The 22875-nt window shown below is 46.1% G+C and overlaps 1 protein-coding gene across 2 annotated transcripts in view; it reads left to right on the top strand.

Annotated features, from left to right (window-relative positions):
• LOC121570698 (tetratricopeptide repeat protein 30A) overlaps positions 1-19471 on the top strand; it is a 54758-nt gene extending 35287 nt beyond the window's left edge. Inside the window, exons 12-19 of one of the 2 annotated variants that reach the window (XM_041882172.2) lie at positions 2366-2431; positions 8807-8877; positions 12436-12646; positions 13353-13424; positions 13504-13607; positions 16280-16358; positions 18451-18580; positions 18834-19471. In XM_041882172.2, coding sequence (XP_041738106.1) covers positions 2366-2431; positions 8807-8877; positions 12436-12646; positions 13353-13424; positions 13504-13607; positions 16280-16358; positions 18451-18580; positions 18834-18970 — 870 coding nt within the window. In that variant the 3' untranslated portion in view covers positions 18971-19471. Of the gene's footprint in view, positions 1-2365; positions 2432-8800; positions 8878-12435; positions 12647-13352; positions 13425-13503; positions 13608-16279; positions 16359-18450; positions 18581-18833 lie in introns of both variants that reach the window. The other variant, XM_041882171.2, reaches the window with a different exon arrangement.
• The last annotated feature ends 3404 nt before the right edge of the window (positions 19472-22875 follow it).

Genomic DNA, 22875 nt, shown 5'->3' with positions numbered 1-22875 from the left:
TACTAATCACCCTATACTACCTCCTCCCTACTAGTACTAATCACCCTATATTACCTACTGCCTACTAGTACTAATCACCCTATACTACCTACTCCCTACTAGTAATAATCACCCTATACTACCTACTCCCTACTAGTACTAATCACCCTATACTACCTACTCCCTACTAGTACTAATCACCCTATACTACCTCCTCCCTACTAGTACTAATCACCCTATATTACCTACTGCCTACTAGTACTAATCACCTTATACTACCTATTCCCTACTAGTAATATTCACCCTATACTACCTACTCCCTACTAGTACTAATCACCCTATACTACCTACTCCCTACTAGTACTAATCACCCTATATTACCTACTCCCTAGTACTAATCACCCTATACTACCTACTCCCTACTAGTACTAATCACCCTATACTACCTACTCCCTACTAGTACTAATCACCCTATATTACCTACTCCCTAGTACTAATCATCCTGTACTACCTACTCCCTACTAGTACTAATCACCTTATACTACCTACTCCCTAGTACTAATCACCCTATACTACCTACTCCCTACTAGTACTAATCACCCTGTACTACCTACTCCCTACTTGTACTAATCAACCTATACTCCCTACTCCCTACTAGTACTAATCACCCTATACTACCTACTCCCTACTAGTACTAATCACCCTATATTACCTACTCCCTAGTACTAATCATCCTGTACTACCTACTCCCTACTAGTACTAATCACCTTATACTACCTACTCCCTAGTACTAATCACCCTATACTACCTACTCCCTACTAGTACTAATCACCCTGTACTACCTACTCCCTACTTGTACTAATCAACCTATACTCCCTACTCCCTACTAGTACTAATCACCCTATACTACCTACTGTCTACTAGTACTAATCACCTTATACTCCCTAGTACTAATCACCCTATACTACCTACTCCCTACTAGTACTAATCACCCTATACTACCTACTCGTACTAATCACCCTGTACTACCTACTCCCTACTTGTACTAATCAACCTATACTCCCTACTCCCTACTAGTACTAATCACCCTATACTACCTACTGTCTACTAGTACTAATCACCCTATACTACCTACTCCCTAGTACTAATCACCCTATACTACCTACTCCCTACTAGTACTAATCACCCTATACTACCTACTCCCTACTAGTACTAATCACCCTGTACTACCTACTCCCTACTAGTACTAATCACCCTATACTACCTACTCCCTACTATTACTAATCACCCTATATTACCTACTCCCTACTAGTACTAATCATCTTATACTACCTACTCCCTACTCTTACTAATCATATTATACTACCTACTGCGTAGTACTAATCACCCTGTACTACCTAGTGCCTAGTACTAATCACCCTATACTACCTACTCCCTACTAGTACTAATCACCCTATACTACCTACTCCCTACTAGTACTAATCACCCTATACTACCTACTGCCTACTAGTACTAATCACACTATACTACCTGCTCCCTACTCTTACTAATCACCCTATACTACCTACTGCCTACTAGTACTAATCACCCTATACTCCCTACTATTACTAATCACCCTATACTACCTACTCCCTACTAGTACTAATCACCCTATACTACCTACTCCCTACTAGTACTAATCACCCTATACTACCTACTGCCTAGTACTAATCACCCTATACTACCTACTCCCTACTAGTACTAATCACCCTATACTACCTACTCCCTAATAGTACTTATCACCCTATACTCCCTACTAGTACTAATCACCCTTTACTACCTACTCCCTACTAGTACTAATCACCCTATACTACCTACTCCCCACTAGTACTAATAACCCTATACTACATACTGCCTACTAGTACTAATCACCCTATACTACCTCCTCCCTACTAGTACTAATCACCTTATACTACCTCCTCCCTAGTACTAATCACCCTATACTATCTACTCCCTACTAGTACTAATCACCCTGTACTACCTACTCCCTACTAGTACTAATCACCCTGTACTCCCTACTAGTACTAATCACCCTATACTACCTACTCCCTAGTACTAATCACCCTATACTACCTACTACCTACTAGTACTAATCACCCTATACTATCATCAACCTTCAGTAGCGTTAAACACACCACTACTACACACATATATTTGTGTTTCATGTTTTAGCCAATGACCTGAATGTTCCACAATATAATATAATATAATATGCCATTTAGCAGATGAACCAGTCCTCTATAATACAGAGACTTTAAAGTCCTGTGTCATTGTTACTGCTGTTTGTTCATTCTGTGGTATATATTCCTGTCTCTGATCATGTCTCTGTTGTGTTTGACCAACGTAGGCCTTCAGGAAGTTTGATGAGATGAACGCCAAGTTGACAGATCAACTACGCAAGCTGGCTAAACAGGTTACGTTCTTCCAGTCTCCTCTTTTTCTGTCATCCTATGTTGTCTGTTTATCCTGTTATCCTGTTGATGCTGTCTGTTTATCCTGTTATCCTGTTGATGTTGTCTGTGTTTCCTGTTATCCTGTTGATGTTTTTACATTTACATTTTAGTCATTTAGCAGACGCTCTTATCCAGAGCGACTTACAGGAGCAATTAGGGTTAAGTGCCTTGCTCAAGGGCACATTTACGTCATTTAGCAGACGCTCTTATCCTATCCTGTTATCCTGTTGATGTTGTCTGTTTATCCTGTTCATGTTGTCTGTTTATCCTGTTCATGTTGTCTGTTTATCCTGTTCATGTTGTCTGTTTATCATGTTATCCTGTTCATGTTGTCTCTTTATCCTGTTCATGTTGTCTGTTTATCCTGTTATCCTGTTGATGTTGTCTGTTTATCCTGTTATCTTGTTGATGTTGTCTGGTTATCCTGTTCATGTTGTCTGTTTATCCTGTTCATGTTGTCTGTTTATCCTGTTCATGTTGTCTGTTTATCCTGTTCATGTTGTCTGTTTATCCTGTTCATGTTGTCTGTTTATCCTGTTCATGTTGTCTGTTTATCCTGTTCATGTTGTCTGTTTATCCTGTTATCCTGTTGATGTTGTCTGTTTATCCTGTTATCCTGTTCATGTTGTCTGTTTATCCTGTTATCCTGTTCATGTTGTCTGTTTATCCTGTTATCCTGTTCATGTCTGTTTATCCTGTTCATGTTGTCAGTTTATCCCGTTCATGTTGTCTGTTTATCCTTAAAACCAGACTTGGACCACACACCCACTCCACTAAATAGCAGGCTAGTGATTGCTTTGCAATGATTGCAGTTAGCCACTGATTCCTTCCAAACCACTCATTGTAGAATTTGCGATTTCCAACTTGTTGTGTAATGTTTATGTCCAATGGCCGATGGCTGATGAGCACCGATACGTTTGATCTATAATTTCTCTTCATTATTTCTCTTCATATGACAAGATTGAAAAGGATTTGGCAGTAGATTGTCGACTTGATTCATGATGATGACTGCTAGCTTAAGATTTTGAAAGTATGATGTTGACATGATCAGTCCAATCAAAGCTACAGTAGATAGAACGTGATTTGACATCATTTTATCTGTGGCCAATGACCTTGAGCCTTCTTGGATGGGCACTTCTAGCATAACTCTATGGCAGCATCCAAGGGGTGTCACGGATTCTGCCGAGACTGCTCTTCCTTCTGGCTCTGGCAGGCTTCGGCGTTCGTCGTCACCGGAGTACTAGCTGCTGCCGCTCTATGTTATAGGTTTCTATGTTCACTTGATTGTTGTCTGTTGTTGCACACCTGTTCTCCATTATGTTAGTTTGTCTGCCTATTTAACATGTTCACATCCACTGTTTGGTGTGCGTGTTTATTGTATGGTACGAGTGTCATTTTGTGAGCGGGTTTTGCTCCTCCTTTGTTGTTTGGAGGGGTTTTCCTTGTATTTCTTTACTACTCAGTAAAGTGGTTCTTCATCTCATTCTGTGTCCTGCGCTTGACTCTGGCCTACCGCATTCCACTGACATTCGTGACAGAAACACGCACCACTATGGAGTCAGCAGGAGCAGCCGGAGTAACCGAGACGATGGAGGAACGAGTCCAACGTCAGAAAATAATGATTCAGACTCTCGGGGTCACCATAGAACGAGTATTCCAGACAATGGAACGATGGGAGAGAGGTGGTATTCCGTCACCATCTCCAACCACTCAACCACCTACAACACTGTTCACCGCTTCGCCATCTGGGTCCAGTGGGATTCGGCTCTCGCTCCCGAGGGCATATGACAGAACACCTGCCGGGTGCCAGGGATTTCTCCTCCAGGTCGAGCTGTACCTGGCCACCATTCACCCGGCGCCCTCGGGATACGAGCGTGTACGCCCTCATCTCCTGTCTATCGGGGAAGGCGCTGGAATGGGCCAACGCTGAGTGGGGAGGAATAGACGCAAGTACTGTCCACTACGAGGATTTCACCCGCCGCTTCCGGGCGGTATTCGATCATCCACCAGAGGGGAGGGAGGCGGGTGAACATCTGTTCCACCTACGACAGGAGATGAGGAGCGCGCAGGAGTTCACGCTGGAGTTCAGAACTTTAGCAGCCAGCGCGGGATGGAATGAGAGGGCCCTGATCGACCATTATCGCTGCAGCTTAAGGGAGGACGTCCGTCGGGAGCTGGCCTGCAGGGACACCGATCTCACCCTGGACCAACTGGTGGACATGTCCATCAGGTTGGATAACCTGTTGGCAGCCCGCGGACGTTCTGATCGGCGGCCGTCCATTCCATCCCCCAGCACCTCCGAGTCTACACCCATGGAGCTCGGAGGTGCTGCAGTTAGGGAGACTGGGAGAGGGACCGTCCCCTGCACCAACTGTGGCCGCAGAGGACACACTGCTGGTCGGTGCTGGGGAGGGTCCTCAGGAGGTCGAGGCAGCAGGCAGGGCACTGGTCGACCGTCTCAGGTGAGTAGGCACCCGACTCCCCCAGAGCCTCCTGTTGCTAATTTGTGTATAGATATTGTTTTCCCAGAAGTTTCCCCCCATTCCCAGCATAAGGCGCTAGTAGATTCAGGCACGGCTGGGAATTGTATTGATCGCCAGTATGCTCGTAGTTTAGGGATTCCTACGGTGTCTGTTGATAAACCTTTCCCTGTGCCCGCCTTAGATAGTCGCCCGTTAGGGTCAGGCATAATCAGGGAGGTCACCACCCCACTTCTGATGAGGACGCAGGGGGGTCATGAGGAGAGGATTAGCCTCTATCTGATTGATTCTCCTGCGTATCCTGTGGTGTTGGGACTTCCCTGGTTAACCATTCATGACCCCACGATTTCATGGCAACAGAGGGCTCTTAAGGGATGGTCTGGTCAGTGTTCAGGGAGGTGTGTAGGAGTTTCCTTGTGGGCAACTACGTTGGAGAGTCCAAACCAGGTTTCCACTATGCACATTCCTGCCGAGTATGCCGATTTGGCTATCGCCTTCAGTCAGAAGAGGGCGACTAAATTACCACCTCATCGTCCGGGGGATTGCGCGATAAATCTCCAGGTAGGAGCTGCACTTCCCCGGAGTCACGTGTATCCTTTGTCTCAGGAGGAGAGGGCGGCTATGGAGACATATGTCACCGAGTCTCTAAGACAGGGATACATTCGGCCATCCACTTCACCTGTCTCCTCGAGATTCTTTTTTGTGAAGAAGAAGGATGGTGGTTTACGCCCGTGCATTGATTACCGTGGCTTAAATCAGATTACCATCAAGTACAGCTATCCATTACCCCTGATAGCTAGTATGACGGAATCATTGCACGGGGCACGCTTCTTCACAAAATTGAATCTCAGGAGCGCGTACAACCTAGTGCGTATCCGGGAGGGAGATGAGTGGAAGACGGCATTTAGTACCACCTCTGGACATTATGAGTATCTTGTCATGCCATACGGGTTAATGAATGCTCCATCAGTCTTCCAATCATTTGTGGATGAGATTTTCAGGGACCTGCACGGACAAGGGGTAGTGGTGTATATTGATGACATACTTATATACTCCACTACAAGGGCCGAGCATGTGTCCCTGGTGCGTAAAGTGCTTGAAAGACTGAGAGCATGACCTGTATGCTAAGGCAGAGAAATGCCTGTTCTTTCAGGAGTCCATCTCCTTCCTAGGGTACCACATGTCCGCGTCTGGGGTGAAGATGGAGAGTGACCGCGTTTCGGCCGTGCGTAATTGGGCGACTCCAAGCACGGTAAAGGAGGTGCAGCGTTTCTTGGGGTTTGCCAACTACTACCGGAGGCTTATCCGGGGCTTTGGTCAGGTAGCGGCTCCCATTACCTCGTTGCTGAAGGGGGGACCGGTGTGTCTGCGGTGGTCAGCTGAGGCGGACAGGGCTTTTAGTCGCCTGAAGGAGCTGTTTACCTTAGCTCCAGTGCTGGCTCATCCGGATCCCTCCTTGGCCTTCACGGTTGAGGTGGATGCATCCGAGGCTGGGATAGGCGCTGTACTTTCCCAGCGCTCGGGCACGCCACCCAAGCTCCGCCCCTGTGCTTTCTTTTCGAAGAAGCTCAGCCCGGCGGAGCGCAACTATGATGTGGGGGACCGGGAGTTGTTGGCGGTGGTCAAAGCCCTGAAGGCGTGGAGACATTGGCTTGAGGGGGCTAAACACCCTTTTCTCATTTTGACTGACCACCGCAATCTGGAGTACATCCGAGTGGCGAAGAGGTTAAACCCTCGCCAGGCAAGGTGGTCCATGTTTCTAACCCGTTTTGTTTTCACCCTTTCTTACAGACCGGGCTCCCAGAATGCTAAGGCAGATGCTCTGTCCCGACTGCATGACACGGAGAAGAGTTCCGTGGAGCCCACTCCCATACTTCCGGCGTCGTGTCTGGTGGCACCGGTGGTGTGGGAGGTTGACACGGACATCGAGCGGGCGTTACGTAGCGAACCCTCTCCTCCCCAGTGTCCAAAGGGTCGTAAGTACGTACCGCTAGAGGTCCGCGATCGTTTGATTTATTGGGCTCACACGTCACCCTCCTCTGGTCATCCTGGCATCAGTCGGACAGTGACCTGTCCTAGTTGGATGTACTGGTGGCCCACCTTAGCCAAGGACGTGAGGTTTTATGTTTCCTCCTGCTCGGTGTGCGCCCAGTGTAAGGCTCCTAGACACCTGCCTAGAGGGAAATTACAACCCCTACCCGTTCCACAACGACCGTGGTCCCACCTATCGGTGGATTTTATGACTGATCTTCCTCCCTCAAGGGGGAACACAACCATCCTGGTTTTCTAAGTCCTGTCGCCTCCTTCCTCTGCCGAGGCCCTGCTTACACACGTCTTCCGGCACTACGGGGTGCCTGAGGATATAGTGTCTGATCGGGGTCCCCATTTCACCTCAAGGGTGTGGAGGGCGTTCATGGAACAGTTGGGGATCTCGGTTAGCCTTACCTCAGGTTTTCACCCCGAGAGTAACGGGCAGGTGGAGAGAATTAACCAGGAGGTGGGTAGGTTTCTGAGGTCGTATTGCCAGGACCGGCGAGGGGAGTGGTCGGTTTTCCTACCCTGGGCAGAGATGGCTATAAACTCCAACCGCCACTCCTCAACTGACCTCATACCATTCCAGTGTGTGTTAGGTTATCAGCCGGCCCTGGCACCATGGCATCAGAGCCAGATCGAGGTACCTGCGGTGGACCAGTGGGTTCGGCGCTCGCAGGAGACCTGGGACGCTACACATGAACGCCTGCAGCGGCCCAGCAGGCGTCAGAAGGCGAGCGCCGACCGCTACCGCAGTGAAGCTCCGGTGTATGCACCGGGGTACCGGGTCTGGCTCTCGACCCGAAACCTGCCCTTTCGCCTGCCCTGCCGGAAGTTGGGTAGGCGGTTTGTGGGCCCATTTAAAGTCCTGAGGAGATTGAACGAGGTATGTTATAGGTTACAACTTCCTGTTAATTATCGTATTAACCCCTCGTTCCATGTGTCTCTCCTCAGGCCGGTGGTAGCTGGTCCACTCCAGGAATCTGAGATACGGGAGGTTCCTCCGCCCCCACTGGACATCGAGGGGGCACCGGCGTACTTGGTCCGTTCCATCCTGGATTCGAGGTGTCGGGTGGGGGGCCTGCAGTATCTCGTGGAGTGGGAGGGATACGGTCCGGAGGAGCGGTGCTGGGTTCCTAGGAGGGATATCCTCGATCCCTCCTTGTTGAGAGAATTCCATCAGAACCATCCCACTAGCGCCGCGTCCTCCTGGCCGTCCCCGAGGCCGGGGTCGATGCACGACTGGAGCCGCGCGTTACTGTCACGGATTTAGCCGAGACTGCTCTTCCTTCTGGCTCGGGCAGGCTTCGGCGTTCGTCGTCACCGGAGTGCTAGCTGCTGCCGCTCTATGTTATATGTTTCTATGTTCACTTGATTGTTGTCTGTTGTTGCACACCTGTTCCCCATTATGTTAGTGTGTCTGCCTATTTAACCTGTTCACGTCCACTGTTTGGTGTGCATGTTTATTGTATGGTACGAGTGTCATTTTGTGAGCGGGTTTTGCTCCTCCTTTGTTGTTTGGAGGGTTTTTCCTTGTATTTCTTTACTACTCAGTAAAGTGGTTCTTCATCTCATTCTGTGTCCTGCGCTTGACTCTGGCCTACCGTATTCCACCGACATTCGTGACAAGGGGCTTGAATTTTTTCGAGCTCTCTGCCCCACCTGCCCTGAATGGCGGGGCGCCACTGTGTTATTATTGGAGAGAACAACATGCATTAAATTGCAATAATAAAGCATCCATTCCAAACCCTGTTTGTCCACAGTCAACAACAGGAAGCCAGGCTAGCCCGTAACCTGTGTGTAATCTTTGTCTCTAAGGTGCAGGAAGCCAGGCTAGCCCGTGATAACGAAGCCTTGAAGAAGACCCTCCAGGACTACGATGAGATGGTGGAGAAGTGAGTAGACCCTGCCCCTACTGAGTATTCTCCTGTCTGATTGGTGGCGTACCTCACCTTTCTCTTCCCTGATTGGTGGCTTACCTCACCTACTCTGCTGGTTGGTCAGTTTGGTCCATTATTCTTCCTGATCAGTGGCTGGTCTGGCCCTTCTCCCTTTCTGATTGTCTGAATGGTACATTACCTCTACTTCCATATTGGTGCCTTGACCTCACCCAGGCTAAGATCTACTGGTATATAACTGGTATATAACTGTTGTCCTATCTTGTAGGTACATCCCAGTGCTGATGACCCAGGCTAAGATCTACTGGTATATAACTGTTGTCCTATCCTGTAGGTACATCCCAGTGCTGATGGCCCAGGCTAAGATCTACTGGTATATAACTGTTGTCCTATCCTGTAGGTACAGTACCAGTCAAACGTTTGGACACACCTACTCATTCCAGGGTTTTTCTTAATTTTTACTATTTTTTTACATTGTAGAATAATAGTGAAGACATCAAAACTATGAAATAACACATATGGAGTCATGTAGTAACCAAAAAAGTGTTAAACAAATGAAAATATATTGTATATTTGAGATTCTTCAAATAGCCACACTTTGCCTTGATGACAGCTTTGCACACTCTTGGCATTCTCTCAACCAGCTTCATGAGGTAGTCACCTGGAATGCATTTCAATTAACAGGTGTGCCTTGTTAAAAGTTAATTTGTGGAATTTCTTTCCTTCTTAATGCGTTTGAGCCAATCCGTTGTGTTGTGACAAAATTTCAGTCAGTGCAGTCGTAAAACCCATCAAGTGCTATGATGAAACTGGGTCTCATGAGGACCGCCACAGGAAAGGAAGATCCAGAGTTACCTCTGCTGCAGAGGATAAGTTCATTAGAGTTAACTGCACCTCAGATTGCAGCCCAAATAAATGCTTCACAGAGTTCAAGTAACAGACACATCTCAACATCAACTGTTTAGAGGAGACTGCGTGAATCAGGCCTTCACGGTCGAATTTCTGCAAAGAAACCACTACTAAAAGACACCAATAAGAAGAAGAGTCTTGATTGGGCCAAGAAACACGAGCAATGGACATTAGACTGGTGGAAATCTGTCCTTTGGTCTGATGAGTCCAAATTTGAGATTTTTGGTTCCAACCGCCGTGTCTTTGTGGTTCCCACCGTGAAGCATGGAGGAGGAGGTGTGATGGTGTGGGGGTGCTTTGCTGGTGACACTGTCTGTGATTTATTTAGAATTCAAGGCACACTTAACCAGCATGGCTACCACAGCATTCTGCAGCGATACGCCATCCCATCTGGTTTGCGCTTAGTGGGACTATCATTTGTTTTTCAACAGGACAATGACCCAAAACACACCTCCAGGCTGTGTAAGGGCTATTTGAGACCAAGAAGGAGAGTGATGGAGTGCTGCTTCAGATGACCTGGCCTCCACAATCACCCGACCTCAACCCAATTGAGATGGTTTGGGATGAGTTGGACCGCAGAGTGAAGGAAAAGCAGCCAACAAGTGCTCAGCATATGTGGGAACTCCTTCAAGACTGTTGGAAAAGCATTCCAAGTGAAGTGAAGCATTCTACCACTCTAAATTCCAAGCATCTGCCTCTAACCCTAGGATGCTCTTTGCCACCTTCTCTTCCCTGCTGAATCCTCCTCCCCCTCCCCCCTCCTCCCTCTCTGTGGATGACTTCGTCAACCATTTTGAAAAGAAGGTTGTCGACATCCGATCCTCGTTTGTTAAGTCAAATTACACTGCTGGTCCTGCTCACACTGCCCTACCCTATGCTTTGACTTCTTTCTCCCCTCTCTCTCCAGATGAAATCTTGCGACTTGTGACGGCCGGCCGCCCAACAACCTGCCCGCTTGACCCTATCCCATCCTCTCTTCTCCAGACCATCTCCGGTGACCTTCTCCCTTACCTCACCTCGCTCATCAACTCATCCTTGACCGCTGGCTATGTCCCTTCCGTCTTCAAAAGAGCGAGAGTTGCACCCCTTCTCAAAAAACCAACACTCGATCCCTCTGATGTCAACAACTATAGACCAGTATCCCTTCTTTCTTTTCTCTCCAAAACTCTTGAGCGTGCCGTCTTTAGCCAACACTCTTGCTATCTCTCTCAGAATGACCTTCTTGATCCAAACCAGTCAGGTTTCAAGACTGGTCATTCAACTGAGACTGCTCTTCTCTGTGTCACGGAGGCTCTCCGCACTGCTAAAGCTAACTCTCTCTCCTCTGCTCTTGTCCTTCTAGACCTGTCTGCTGCCTTTGATACTGTGAACCATCAGATCCTCCTCTCCACCCTCTCCGAGTTGGGCATCGCCGGCGCGGCTCACTCTTGGATTGCGTCCTACCTGACCGGTCGCTCCTACCAAGTGGCGTGGCGAGAATCTGTCTCCGCACCACGTGCTCTCACCACTGGTGTCCCCCAGGTCTCAGTTCTAGGCCCTCTCCTATTCTCGCTATACACCAAGTCACTTGGCTCTATCATATCCTCACATGGCCTCCTATCATTGCTGCGCAGACGACACACAATTAATCTTCTCCTTTCCCCCTTCTGATAACCAGGTGGCGAATCGCATCTCTGCATGTCTGGCAGACATATCAGTGTGGATGACGGATCACCACCTCAAGCTGAACCTCGGCAAGACGGAGCTGCTCTTCCTCCCGGGGAAGGACTGCCCGTTCCATGATCTCGCCATCACGGTTGACAACTCCGTTGTATCCTCCTCCCAGAGTGCCTGCTGGCCCCCCTACCTCTGCGGAAGCACAGTTCCCGCTCAGCCCAGTCAAAACTGTTTGCTGCTCTGGCACCCCAATGGTGGAACAAGCTCCCTCACGACGGCAGGACAGCGGAGTCACTCACCACCTTCCGGAGACACTTGAAACCCCACCTCTTTAAGGAATACCTGGGATAGGATAAAGTAATCCTTCTACCCCCCCTTACCCCACCCCGCCCCCCCCCCAAAAAAATAAAAATAAAAAAAAATATTGTAAAGTGGTTATCCCACTGGCTATAAGGTGAATGCAACAATTTGTAAGTCGCTCTGGATAAGAGCGTCTGCTAAATGACGTAAATGTAAATTATGTAATGAAGCTGGTTGAGTGAATGCCAAGAGTGTGCAAAGCTGTCATCAAGGCAAAGGGTGGCTACTTTGAAGAATCTAAAATGTAAAATATATTTTGATTTGTTTAACACTTTTTGGGTTACTACATGATTCCATATGGGTTATTTCATAGTTTTGATGTCTTCACTATTATTCTACATTGTAGAAAATAGTACAAATAAAGAAAAACCCTTGAATGATTAGGTGTGGCCAAACCTTTGACTGGTACTGTACATCCCAGTGCTGATGACCCAGGCTAAGATCTACTGGTATATAACTGTTGTCCTATCCTGTAGGTACATCCTAGTGCTGATGACCCAGGCTAAGATCTACTGGTATATAACTGGTATATAACTGTTGTCCCGTCTTGTAGGTACATCCCAGTGCTGATGGCCCAGGCTAAGATCTACTGGTATATAACTGGTATATAACTGTTGTCCCGTCCTGTAGGTACATCCCAGTGCTGATGGCCCAGGCTAAGATCTACTGGAACAGGGAGAACTACCAGATGGTTGAGAAGATCTTCCGTAAGTCGGTGGAGTTCTGTAACGAACACGACACCTGGAAGCTCAACGTGGCTCACGTGCTCTTCATGCAGGAGAACAAGTACAAGGAGGCCATTGGCTTCTACGAACCCATCGTTAAGAAACACTACGACAACGTGAGTTAACTAGAGAGGGAGGGATCACATACAATACCATTTGAATGTGCACGGCCCGCCTTAGATGGTTCTGTTCAGAAATCCCCTGTAGTGGACTACTGTTGACCATAGCCGTATAGACTACAGGAGAATAGGAGGTGTTGAAATGAAACATGTCTCTGTTTCCATTCCCCCTGCTGGCTACATAGCTGGAACAGTGTAACATACAGGAGTGTCCCTGCCAACGTAAACCCTCGGTAACACACACACACACACCCACGCCCCTGTACCCCAGTCTCACCACTGGTGGCAGAGGGCAGTGACTCTGAATGCAGTGGTCAGTCTCACACCTGGGCTAAGTCCCAAATGGCACCATATTCCCTACAAAGTGCACTACTTTTGCCCATTGCCCATAGCACTCTGGTCAAAGGTAGTGCACTATGTAGGGAATAGGGTGCCATTGGGGACTCTCTGATTGCTGTGTCTCATCTCTGCATGATACTTTAGTGTTTCTGGAGTGATGAAGTGTTGAATATCCACAGTTTTACCAACGCAGGTCTGCCCTTCTCCCAAAGTGTTCTTCTGACTGATCTCTGACTGATCTCTGACTGATCTGTCTCTCTCTCTCTCTCTCTCTCTCTCTCTCTCTCTCTCTCTCTCTCTCTCTCTCTCTCTCTCTCTCTCTCTCTCTCTCTCTCTCTCTCTCTCTCTCTCTCTCTGTGTCTAGATCCTGAATGTCAGTGCCGCTGTACTGGCTAACCTGTGTGTGTCCTATATCATGACCAGCCAGAACGAAGAGGTAGGAGTGAGTGTGTGAAGTATAAAGCACAGTGTAACATCTGAGCCCACCAGTGTTCTTGTAACGCTGTTCTCCTCAGGCTGAAGAACTGATGAGGAAGATAGAAAAAGAGGAAGAGGAGCTCTCCTACGACGACCCCGATAAGAAAGTCTTCCACCTCTGTATAGTCAACCTGGTTATAGGGTGAGTTGTATTTACATGGTAAAGGCGTTCAGCGTTGTAGTGGAGGGTGAACTTACGGAAACGCTGTTTACCCACCTTTTGGGGCAAAATGCATTGAAAGTGTAGGGAGCTTTGGGGCAAAATGCATTGAAAGTGTAGAGAGCTTTACTTCACTCACTGTGTAGAGTGATCAGAGTTTACCCACCTATTGTTTTAACACTACATCACAGGTACAGTGTTACTACAGTGTGTTAATGAATAGTGTTTCTATCTCTCTTCCAGGACCCTGTACGGTGTTAATAGTGTTTATATATATCTTCCAGGACCCTGTACTGTGTTAATAGTGTTTATATCTCTCTCTTCCAGGACCCTGTACTGTGTTAGTGTTTATCTCTCTTCCAGGACCCTGTACTGTGTTAATAGTGTTTATATCTCTCTTCCAGGACCCTGGACTGTGTTAATAGTGTTAATGTCTCTTCCAGGACCCTGTACGGTGTTAATAGTGTTTATATATCTCTTCCAGGACCCTGTACTGTGTTAATAGTGTTTGTCTCTTCCAGGACCCTGTACTGTGTTAATAGTGTTTATATCTCTCCTCCATGACCCTATACTGTGTTAATAGTGTTTATATATCTCTTCCAGGACCCTGCACTGTGTTAATAGTGTTTATATCTCTCTTCCAGGACCCTGTACTGTGTTAATAGTGTTTGTCTCTTCCAGGACCCTGTAATGTGTTAATAGTGTTTATATCTCTCTTCCAGGACCCTGTACTGTGCTAGTGTTTATCCCTCTTCCAGGACCCTGTACTGTGTTAATAGTGTTTATATGTTTCTTCCAGGACCCTGTACTGTGTTAATAGTGTTTGTCTCTTCCAAGACCCTGTACTGTGTTAATAGTGTTTATATCTCTCTTCCAGGACCCTATACTGTGTTAATTGTGTTTATATATCTCTTCCAGGACCCTGCACTGTGTTAATAGTGTTTATATCTCTCTTCCAGGACTATGTACTGTGTTAATAGTGTTTATATGTCTCTTCCAGGACCCTGTACTGTGTTAATAGTGTTTATATCCCTCTTCCTGGACCCTGTACTGTGTTAGTGTTTATCTCTCTTCCAGGACCCTGTACTGTGTTAGTGTTTATCTCTCTTCCAGGACCCTGTACTGTGTTAATAGTGTTTATATGTTTCTTCCAGGACCCTGTACTGTGTTAATAGTGTTTGTCTCTTCCAGGACCCTGTACTGTGTTAATAGTGTTTATATCTCTCTTCCAGGACCCTATACTGTGTTAATAGTGTTTATATATCTCTTCCAGGACCCTGCACTGTGTTAATAGTGTTTATATCTCTCTTCCAGGACCCTGTACTGTGTTAGTGTTTATCTCTCTTCCAGGACCCTGTACTGTGTTAATAGTGTTTATATGTTTCTTCCAGGACCCTGTACTGTGTTAATAGTGTTTGTCTCTTCCAGGACCCTGTACTGTGTTAATAGTGTTTATATCTCTATTTCCAGGACCCTATACTGTGTTAATAGTGTTTACATATCTCTTCCAGGACCCTGCACTGTGTTAATGGTGTTTATATCTCTCTTCCAGGACCCTGTACTGTGTTAATAGTGTTTATATGTCTCTTCCAGGACCCTGTACTGTGTTAATAGTGTTTGTCTCTTCCAGGACCCTGTACTGTGTTAATAGTGTTTGTCTCTTCCAGGACCCTGTACTGTGTTAGTGTTTATCTCTCTTCCAGGACCCTATACTGTGTTAATAGTGTTTATATATCTCTTCCAGGACCCTGCACTGTGTTAATGGTGTTTATATCTCTCTTCCAGGACCTTATACTGTGTTAATAGTGTTTTTATATCTCTTCCAGGACCCTGCACTGTGTTAATAGTGTTTGTCTCTTCCAGGACCCTGTACTGTGTTAATAGTGTTTGTCTCTTCCAGGACCCTGTACTGTGTTAGTGTTTATCTCTCTTCCAGGACCCTGTACTGTGTTAATAGTGTTTATATCTCTCTTCCAGGACCCTGTACTGTGTTAGTGTTTATCTCTCTTCCAGGACCCTGTACTGTGTTAATAGTGTTTATCTCTCTTCCAGGACCCTGTACTGTGTTAATCGTGTTTATGTCTCTTCCAGGACCCTGTACGGTGTTAATAGTGTTTATATGTCTCTTCCAGGACCATGTACTGTGTTAATAGTGTTTATATGTCTCTTCCAGGACCCTGTACTGTGTTAATAGTGTTTGTCTCTTCCAGGACCCTGTACTGTGTTAATAGTGTTTATATCTCTCTTCCAGGACCCTGTACTGTGTTAGTGTTTATCTCTCTTCCAGGACCCTGGACTGTGTTAATAGTGTTTATATGTCGCTTCCAGGACCCTGTACTGTGTTAATAGTGTTTATCTCTTCCAGGATCCTGTACTGTGTTAATAGTGTTTATGTCTATGTCTCTTCCAGGACCCTGGACTGTGTTAATAGTGTTTATATGTCGCTTCCAGGACCCTGTACTGTGTTAATAGTGTTTATATCTCTCTTCCAGGACCCTGTACTGTGTTAATAGTGTTTATATCTCTCTTCCAGGACTATACTGTGTTAATAGTGTTTATATATGTCTTCCAGGACCCTGCACTGTGTTAATAGTGTTTATATCTCTCTTCCAGGACCCTATACTGTGTTAATAGTGTTTATATCTCTCTTCCAGGACCCTGTACTGTGCTAAGGGGAACTACGACTTCGGTATCACCCGTGTCATCAAGAGTCTGGAACCGTACAACAAGAAGGTCGGACATCTTTTTTCTATCTGGCTGTTCTGGATCGTTTTTGAATGTTTCTACCACTTCCAACAACTCACCCCTGACATACATGTTGGGGCCGCGTCCCAAATGACACCCTATCCCCTATATAGTGCACTACTCTGTTTAAAAGTAGTGCACTATATAGGGAACAGGGTGCCATTTGGGACACACGTCCAGAGTGTTTGATCTATGTTTAGATATCGGCCAACCGAAACATAACCCAGAGTTCAGCACCAGTGTCCGCTCACTCAGCCCGGCTGAACACACACAGAGTGTCTCTGTAGGAGTGTTGTTGTCATTCCTAGAACTCTATGAACCACACACCGAGCTAAACTTCAGCCACTGCACTTCAGCCACGCTCAAGGTCCTAAACGATATTATAACCGCGATTGATAATACACAGTACTGTGCAGCCGTCTTCATCGACCTGGCCAAGGCTTTCGACTCTGTCAACCACCGCATTCTTATTGGCAGACTAAATAGCCTTGGTTTCTCAAATGACTGCCTCGCCTGGTTCACCAACTACTTCTCAGATAGAGTTCAGTGTGTCAAATCGGAGGGCCTGTTGTCTGGACCTATGGCAGTCTCTATGGGGGTGCCACAGGGTTCAATTCTTGGGCCGACACTTTTCTCCGTGTATATCAATGATGTCGCTCTTGCTGCTGGTGACTCTCAGATCCACCTCTACGCAGACGACACCATTTTGTATACATCTGGCCCTTTATTGGACACTGTGTTAACAAACCTCCAAACGAGCTTCAATGCCATACAACACTCCTTCAGTAGCCTCCAACTGCTCTTAAACACTAGTAAAACTAAATGCATGCTTTTCAATCGAACGCTGCTGGCACCCGCCTAGAATCACCACTCTCGACGGGTCTGACCTAGAGTATGTGGACAACTACAAATACCTAGGTGTCTGGTTAGACTGTAAACTCTCCTTCCAGACTCGCATAAAGAATCTCCAATCCAAAGTTAAATCTAGAATCGGCTTCCTATTTCGCAACAAAGCCTCCTTCACTCATGCTGCCAAACATGCCCTCGTAAAACTGACTATCCTACCGATCCTTGACTTCGGCGATGTCATTTACAAAATAGCCTCCAACACTCTACTCAGCAAATTGGATGTAGTCTATCACAGTGCCATCCGTTTTGTCTCCAAAGCCCCATACACTACCCACCACTGTGACCTGTACGCTCTTGTTGGCTGGTCCTTACTACATGTTCGTCGTCAAACCCACTGGCTCCAGGCCATCTATAAATCACTGCTAGGCAAATCCCGCCTTATCTTAGCTCATTGGTCACCATAGCAGCACCCACCCGTAGTATGCGCTCCAGCAGGTATATCTCACTGGTCATTCCCAAAGCCAACACCTCCTTTGGCCGCCATTCCTTCCAGTTCTCTGCTGCCAATGACTGGAACGAATTGCAAAAATCTCTGAAGCTGGAGACTCTTATCTCCCTCACTAACTTTAAGCATCAGTTGTCAGAGCACCTTACCAATCACTGCACCTGTACACAGCCCATCTGAAATTAGCCCACCCAACTACCTCATCCCTATATTGTTATTTATTTTGCTCTTTTGCACCCCAGTATCTCTATTTGCACATAATCTCTTGCACATCTAGCATTCCAGTGTTAATACTATTGTAATTATTTTTCACTATATCCTATTTATTGCCTTACCTCCATAACTTGCTACATTTGCACACACTGTATATATATTTTCTGTTGTATTTTTGACTTTATGTTTTTTACCCCATATGTAACTCTGTGTTGTTTTTATCGCACTGCTTTGCTTTATCTTGGCCAGGTCGCAGTTGTAAATGAGAACTTGTTCTCAACTGGCTTACCTGGTTAAATAAAGGTGAAATAAAAAATAAAAAATTCCGGTAACTTTCCCAACATTTCCAGAAATCCTGGTTGGATGATTCCCAGAATCAGGAGTGATTTTAAGAAGGAAATCCCAAATCGTCTAACCAGGATTTCAGGAAAACCTGTGCATTTTTGGTTTGCTTATGGGAGTTTGGCACCCCTACCCTATCCTCCTCTCATGGTTCTCCTCCTGTGTGTGTAGCTGGGAACAGACACCTGGTTCTATGCTAAGCGCTGTTTCCTGTCTCTGCTGGAAAACATGGCCAAACACATGATCATGATCAGGGACTCAGTTGTTCAGGAGTGTATTCAGTTCCTGGAGCACTGCGAAGGTAAGGACACACACACACACACACACACACACACACACACACACACACACACAAGTTTAAACACACCAATTACCCTCCCACGTTCTTACCCACCGTTCGTCTCTCCCTCCCTCTCCCCTCTCTCCCTCTCCTCCCCTCTTTCCTCTCTCCCCTCTCCCTCTCCCTCCTCTCTCCCCCCTCTCTCTCCCCTTCCTCCCTCTCCTCCCCTCTCTCCCCCCTCCCTCTCTCTCCCCCCCTCCCTCTCTCCCTGTAGTGTATGGTAAGACAGAGCCAGCCATGATAGAACAGCCACTGGAGGAGGACAGGATGCACATAGGAAAGAACACCGTCACCTACGAGTCTCGCCTGCTCAAAGCACTCTTCTACGAGGTCATCGGATGGAACCAGTGATGTCATACTAGAACAGAACAGAGCCTGTGATGTCATCGCACGGAACCCAGTGATGTCATCGGACGTAACCAGTAGTGTACACTAAAGACTTTTAAAACCTTTTTTACTCCCCCACCAGTTCAAATCTATCAACATGGACCACATCACATTAGTTATTATAGTACTGCCCCATCAGTTCAAATCTATCAACATGGACCACATCACATTAGTTATTATAGTACTGCCCACTGCATCAGATGAAAGTTACAAGCTGTTGTTCTGATGCTGTTGAGCATATTCTAGACTCACTCCTCGTCTCTCACACACACACACACTCACAGCCACACACACACACTCACATAGTGGGAGAACCCATGGGGCCTCATCAATTTGACCATCTTTAGTTTAGTTGGGCCCAGAGAACTGTTGACAGACTGAGAAAAACACCTTTCTACATATATTATTATTATTATTACACTAAACAAAAATATAAACGCAAGATGCAACTATTTACAGTTTTTTTCAATTGTTTAAGCATAATTTTGAAAACAGGGCCCGGTTTGTCAAAACACTACACACAATTAGCACAACCCTACACCAAAGTAGCACAACACTTCAGATCATTTGCAAAATGGAACACTTTTGTCAAAACTATACACGACTTCATAAAAACAATATTTTGTTACCATACGAAATACACACATTTCATATGACTTCAATCTTTTTGAACCAGTTACACACTGCTGTTGCTAACCTAAAACACTTTTAGCAAGTCTAATTCTCAGTGATTAGAGTGCTGTAAATGAAGTACACAGAGAAAGTGCAACTATACAAACACTACACAAGACCAATGCTGCAGACTGAGGAAAATATCATTTATTTCTCTCCATATACCCAAATCAGTCAACATGTCAACATGGAGAATCACAACAAAACATGTCCCAGTTTTCATGCTACTACAGTAGTGTGCATAACACTGTTAGCTCAGCAAACAACAGACAAACGTAAAATACTGTATCCAGTACAGGTTACAATTACAGTAAATAACAACAACAACAAACATACTATACATTATCTCTTCGCCTAGCTGGATCTGGCCAGAGAATTTCATCAACATCACAAGCAATATCCTCATTAGCAAGACAACGCGGGAAGAACCATCTTGAATGTCGAATCCATCCTTGCACAGCTGCGGCGTCGACTTGGTCACAGGCGTCCTCCATGGGCTGAATGAGGGGTACCTGAGCCTGGGGCTGGAGATCGTAAACCTTCCACCGCCATGCAGAGAAAAACTCTTCGATAGGGTTTAGAAACTGAGAGTATGGTGGAAGGTATAGTACTGTCAACTGTGGATGGTGTTGAAACCAGTTCTGGACCAAAGCAGAGCGGTGGAATGACACATTGTCCCAGATGACAGTGTATTGCATCTGGTGCATTTCATAACCTGCTGTGACGATGTGGTGCAATCGGTCCAAAAATGCGAGAATATGAGGTGTGTTGTAAGGGCCCATTTTGGCATGACGGAGGAGAACCCCATGCTGTGAAATGGCAGCACAAAGGGTGATGTTACCCCCACGTTGCCCTGGGACATTGATTATAGCCCTGTGGCCAATGATATTTCTGCCTCTCCTTCTTGCTTTTGTGAGGTTGAACCCTGCCTCATCAATATATATGAATTCATGCAGGATTTCCTCAGCATCCATCTGCAAAACTCTCTGAAATACAGTGAAAGACAAGATTGTGTAGTTCAGGATAAGTCTAGTATACAGTCAATGTAAAAAAGTAATGTGTGCAGTATGCAACATCACAGTGCTAAAGTGAACAATACAAACCTCCACATACTCATGCCGCAGCCGTTTGACCCTCTCTGAATTCTGCTCAAAAGGCACTCGATAAAGTTGTTTCATTTGAACCTGATGTCTTTTCAGGATGCGTGCCAGTGTTGACTGAGAGACCTGATGGACATTATTGAAAATGCATGGTCACCGATAATGTTGGCTTGTAGTTCTCTGAGCCTGATAGCATTATTGGCCAAAACCATGTTTATTATCTCTCTCTCTTGTTCTTGCGTGAATATGGGCCCCCTTCCTCCTTGTCGTTCCCGACCCTCAATCCTATGTAGAGAATAATACATGTAACTTACTGTACAATGTCACAGGAAGGGGTATCACAAGTGCTGATATGGTGCGTACAATAAGCGGCTGATTACTGTAACTGTAGACAGATCTTCTTTTACCCGTTTTCCTGTCGAAAAGTCCTTATGACAGATGCCACTGTATATCTGCTAAGATTTGGCTGAACTCTCAGTCCAGCCTCCCTCAGCGTCAATCCGTGGTTCACAAAATGGTCCACTAGTGTTGCACGAATGTCATTTAATAAGTTTGGTCCTCTTCTTCTTTGTGCACGTTCTCCTCCTGCTTCAGTTCTTCCTCGACCTCTGGCTCTGCCTCTTCCTCTACCTCCTTCTCCTCCTCTGTGTACTCCTCCTCTCACCCTCACTCTTCTTCTGACTCCTTCCATTTTGGTTGAAGGCAGTTGAACCTACCTGCTACATTTTTATAGTGCTTAAACCTGATTGGTGTGTCTACAATTTAGCAATCATGTGTTTGTGCACCTGATGGCTGTGTTTAACAGATTGGCTCATAGGTGTGGTAATTTGACAGTCAGTGCTTTAGAATTGCAAGGAAGTGACATGATATATTTCTGTGTCTGATGTATACTAGTGTTTTGCAAATCACTGTGTGTAATGTTTTGCAAATAGTGTGACGCTGACAATGTGCTTACAGTTGTGCAAATCTAGCCTTGTGTTTTGCTCCTTGAGTGTAAGGTTTTGCTAATTGTGGGAAAAGTAAAATTTTAGTGTGTAAGCAATCGTAAAAAACTGTAAAAGATTTTACTGAGTTACAGTTCATATAAGGAAATCAGTCAATTGAAATAAATTCATTAGGCCCTGATCTATGGATTTCACATGACTGGGAATACAGATATGCATCTGTTGGTCACAGATACCTTTTTTTTTTTTTTAGGTAGGCGCGTGGATCAGTCAGTATCTGCGCGACACATCTCCATCACATAGAGTTGATCAGGCTGTTGATTGTGGCCTGTGGAATGTTGTGATATGAGGCCTTGCATTATCATGCTGAAACATGAGGTGATGGCGGCGGATGAATGGCACGACAATGGGCCTCAGGATCACGTCACGGTATCTCTGTGCATTCAAATTGCCATTGATAAAATGCAATTACCGTATTTTCCGCACTATAAGGCGCACCGGAGTATAAGCCGCAGCAGCTAAATTGAATGATATTGAATGATGTGTACATATATAAGCCGCACTGGACTATAAGCCGCAGGTGTTTTAATGTTTAATTACCATATGTAAGGGTTCGTGCACAGAGGGGATTGTCGGGAAAGAGACAAACTGTCTCGATCTCGTAATGTCTGTCTGTCTTGCTCTCGTTCTGTCTCTCGTACCACTCTCGGTTCCACTTTTACTTTTGCGCGCTACCTGTCTCACTCTTTTCCGGCCTCCAGCTTTTCCTGCTGGAGCCCGCCGCTTAAAGGTGGGGGGCGCGGACCGGTCATAGAGCCCATAGAGTTAAAGTTGGTGGACTGTAACCTGTAAAATACATAGATTTAGGAGGTCTTCTAGTGGCCGTTAGCTGTAAAAATCCATAGATTAGCCGCACCGTTATATAAGCCGCAGGGTCGAAAAATTGGGAAAAAAGGCGCGGCTTATAGTCTGAAAATTACGGTATGTTCTTTGTCCGTAGCTTATGCCTGCCCATACCATAACCCCACCGCCACCATGGGGCACTCTGTTCACAACATTGACATCAGCAAACCGCTCGCCCACACTACACCGTCTGCCATCTGCCCGGTATAGTTGAAATCTGGATTAATCCGTGAAGAGCACACTTCTCCAG

The sequence above is a fragment of the Coregonus clupeaformis genome, unplaced genomic scaffold (genome assembly GCF_020615455.1).
Source record: "Coregonus clupeaformis isolate EN_2021a unplaced genomic scaffold, ASM2061545v1 scaf0359, whole genome shotgun sequence".
In the NCBI taxonomy this organism is placed as follows: domain Eukaryota; kingdom Metazoa; phylum Chordata; class Actinopteri; order Salmoniformes; family Salmonidae; genus Coregonus; species Coregonus clupeaformis.
This window is presented reverse-complemented; position numbering and strand designations above follow the sequence as displayed.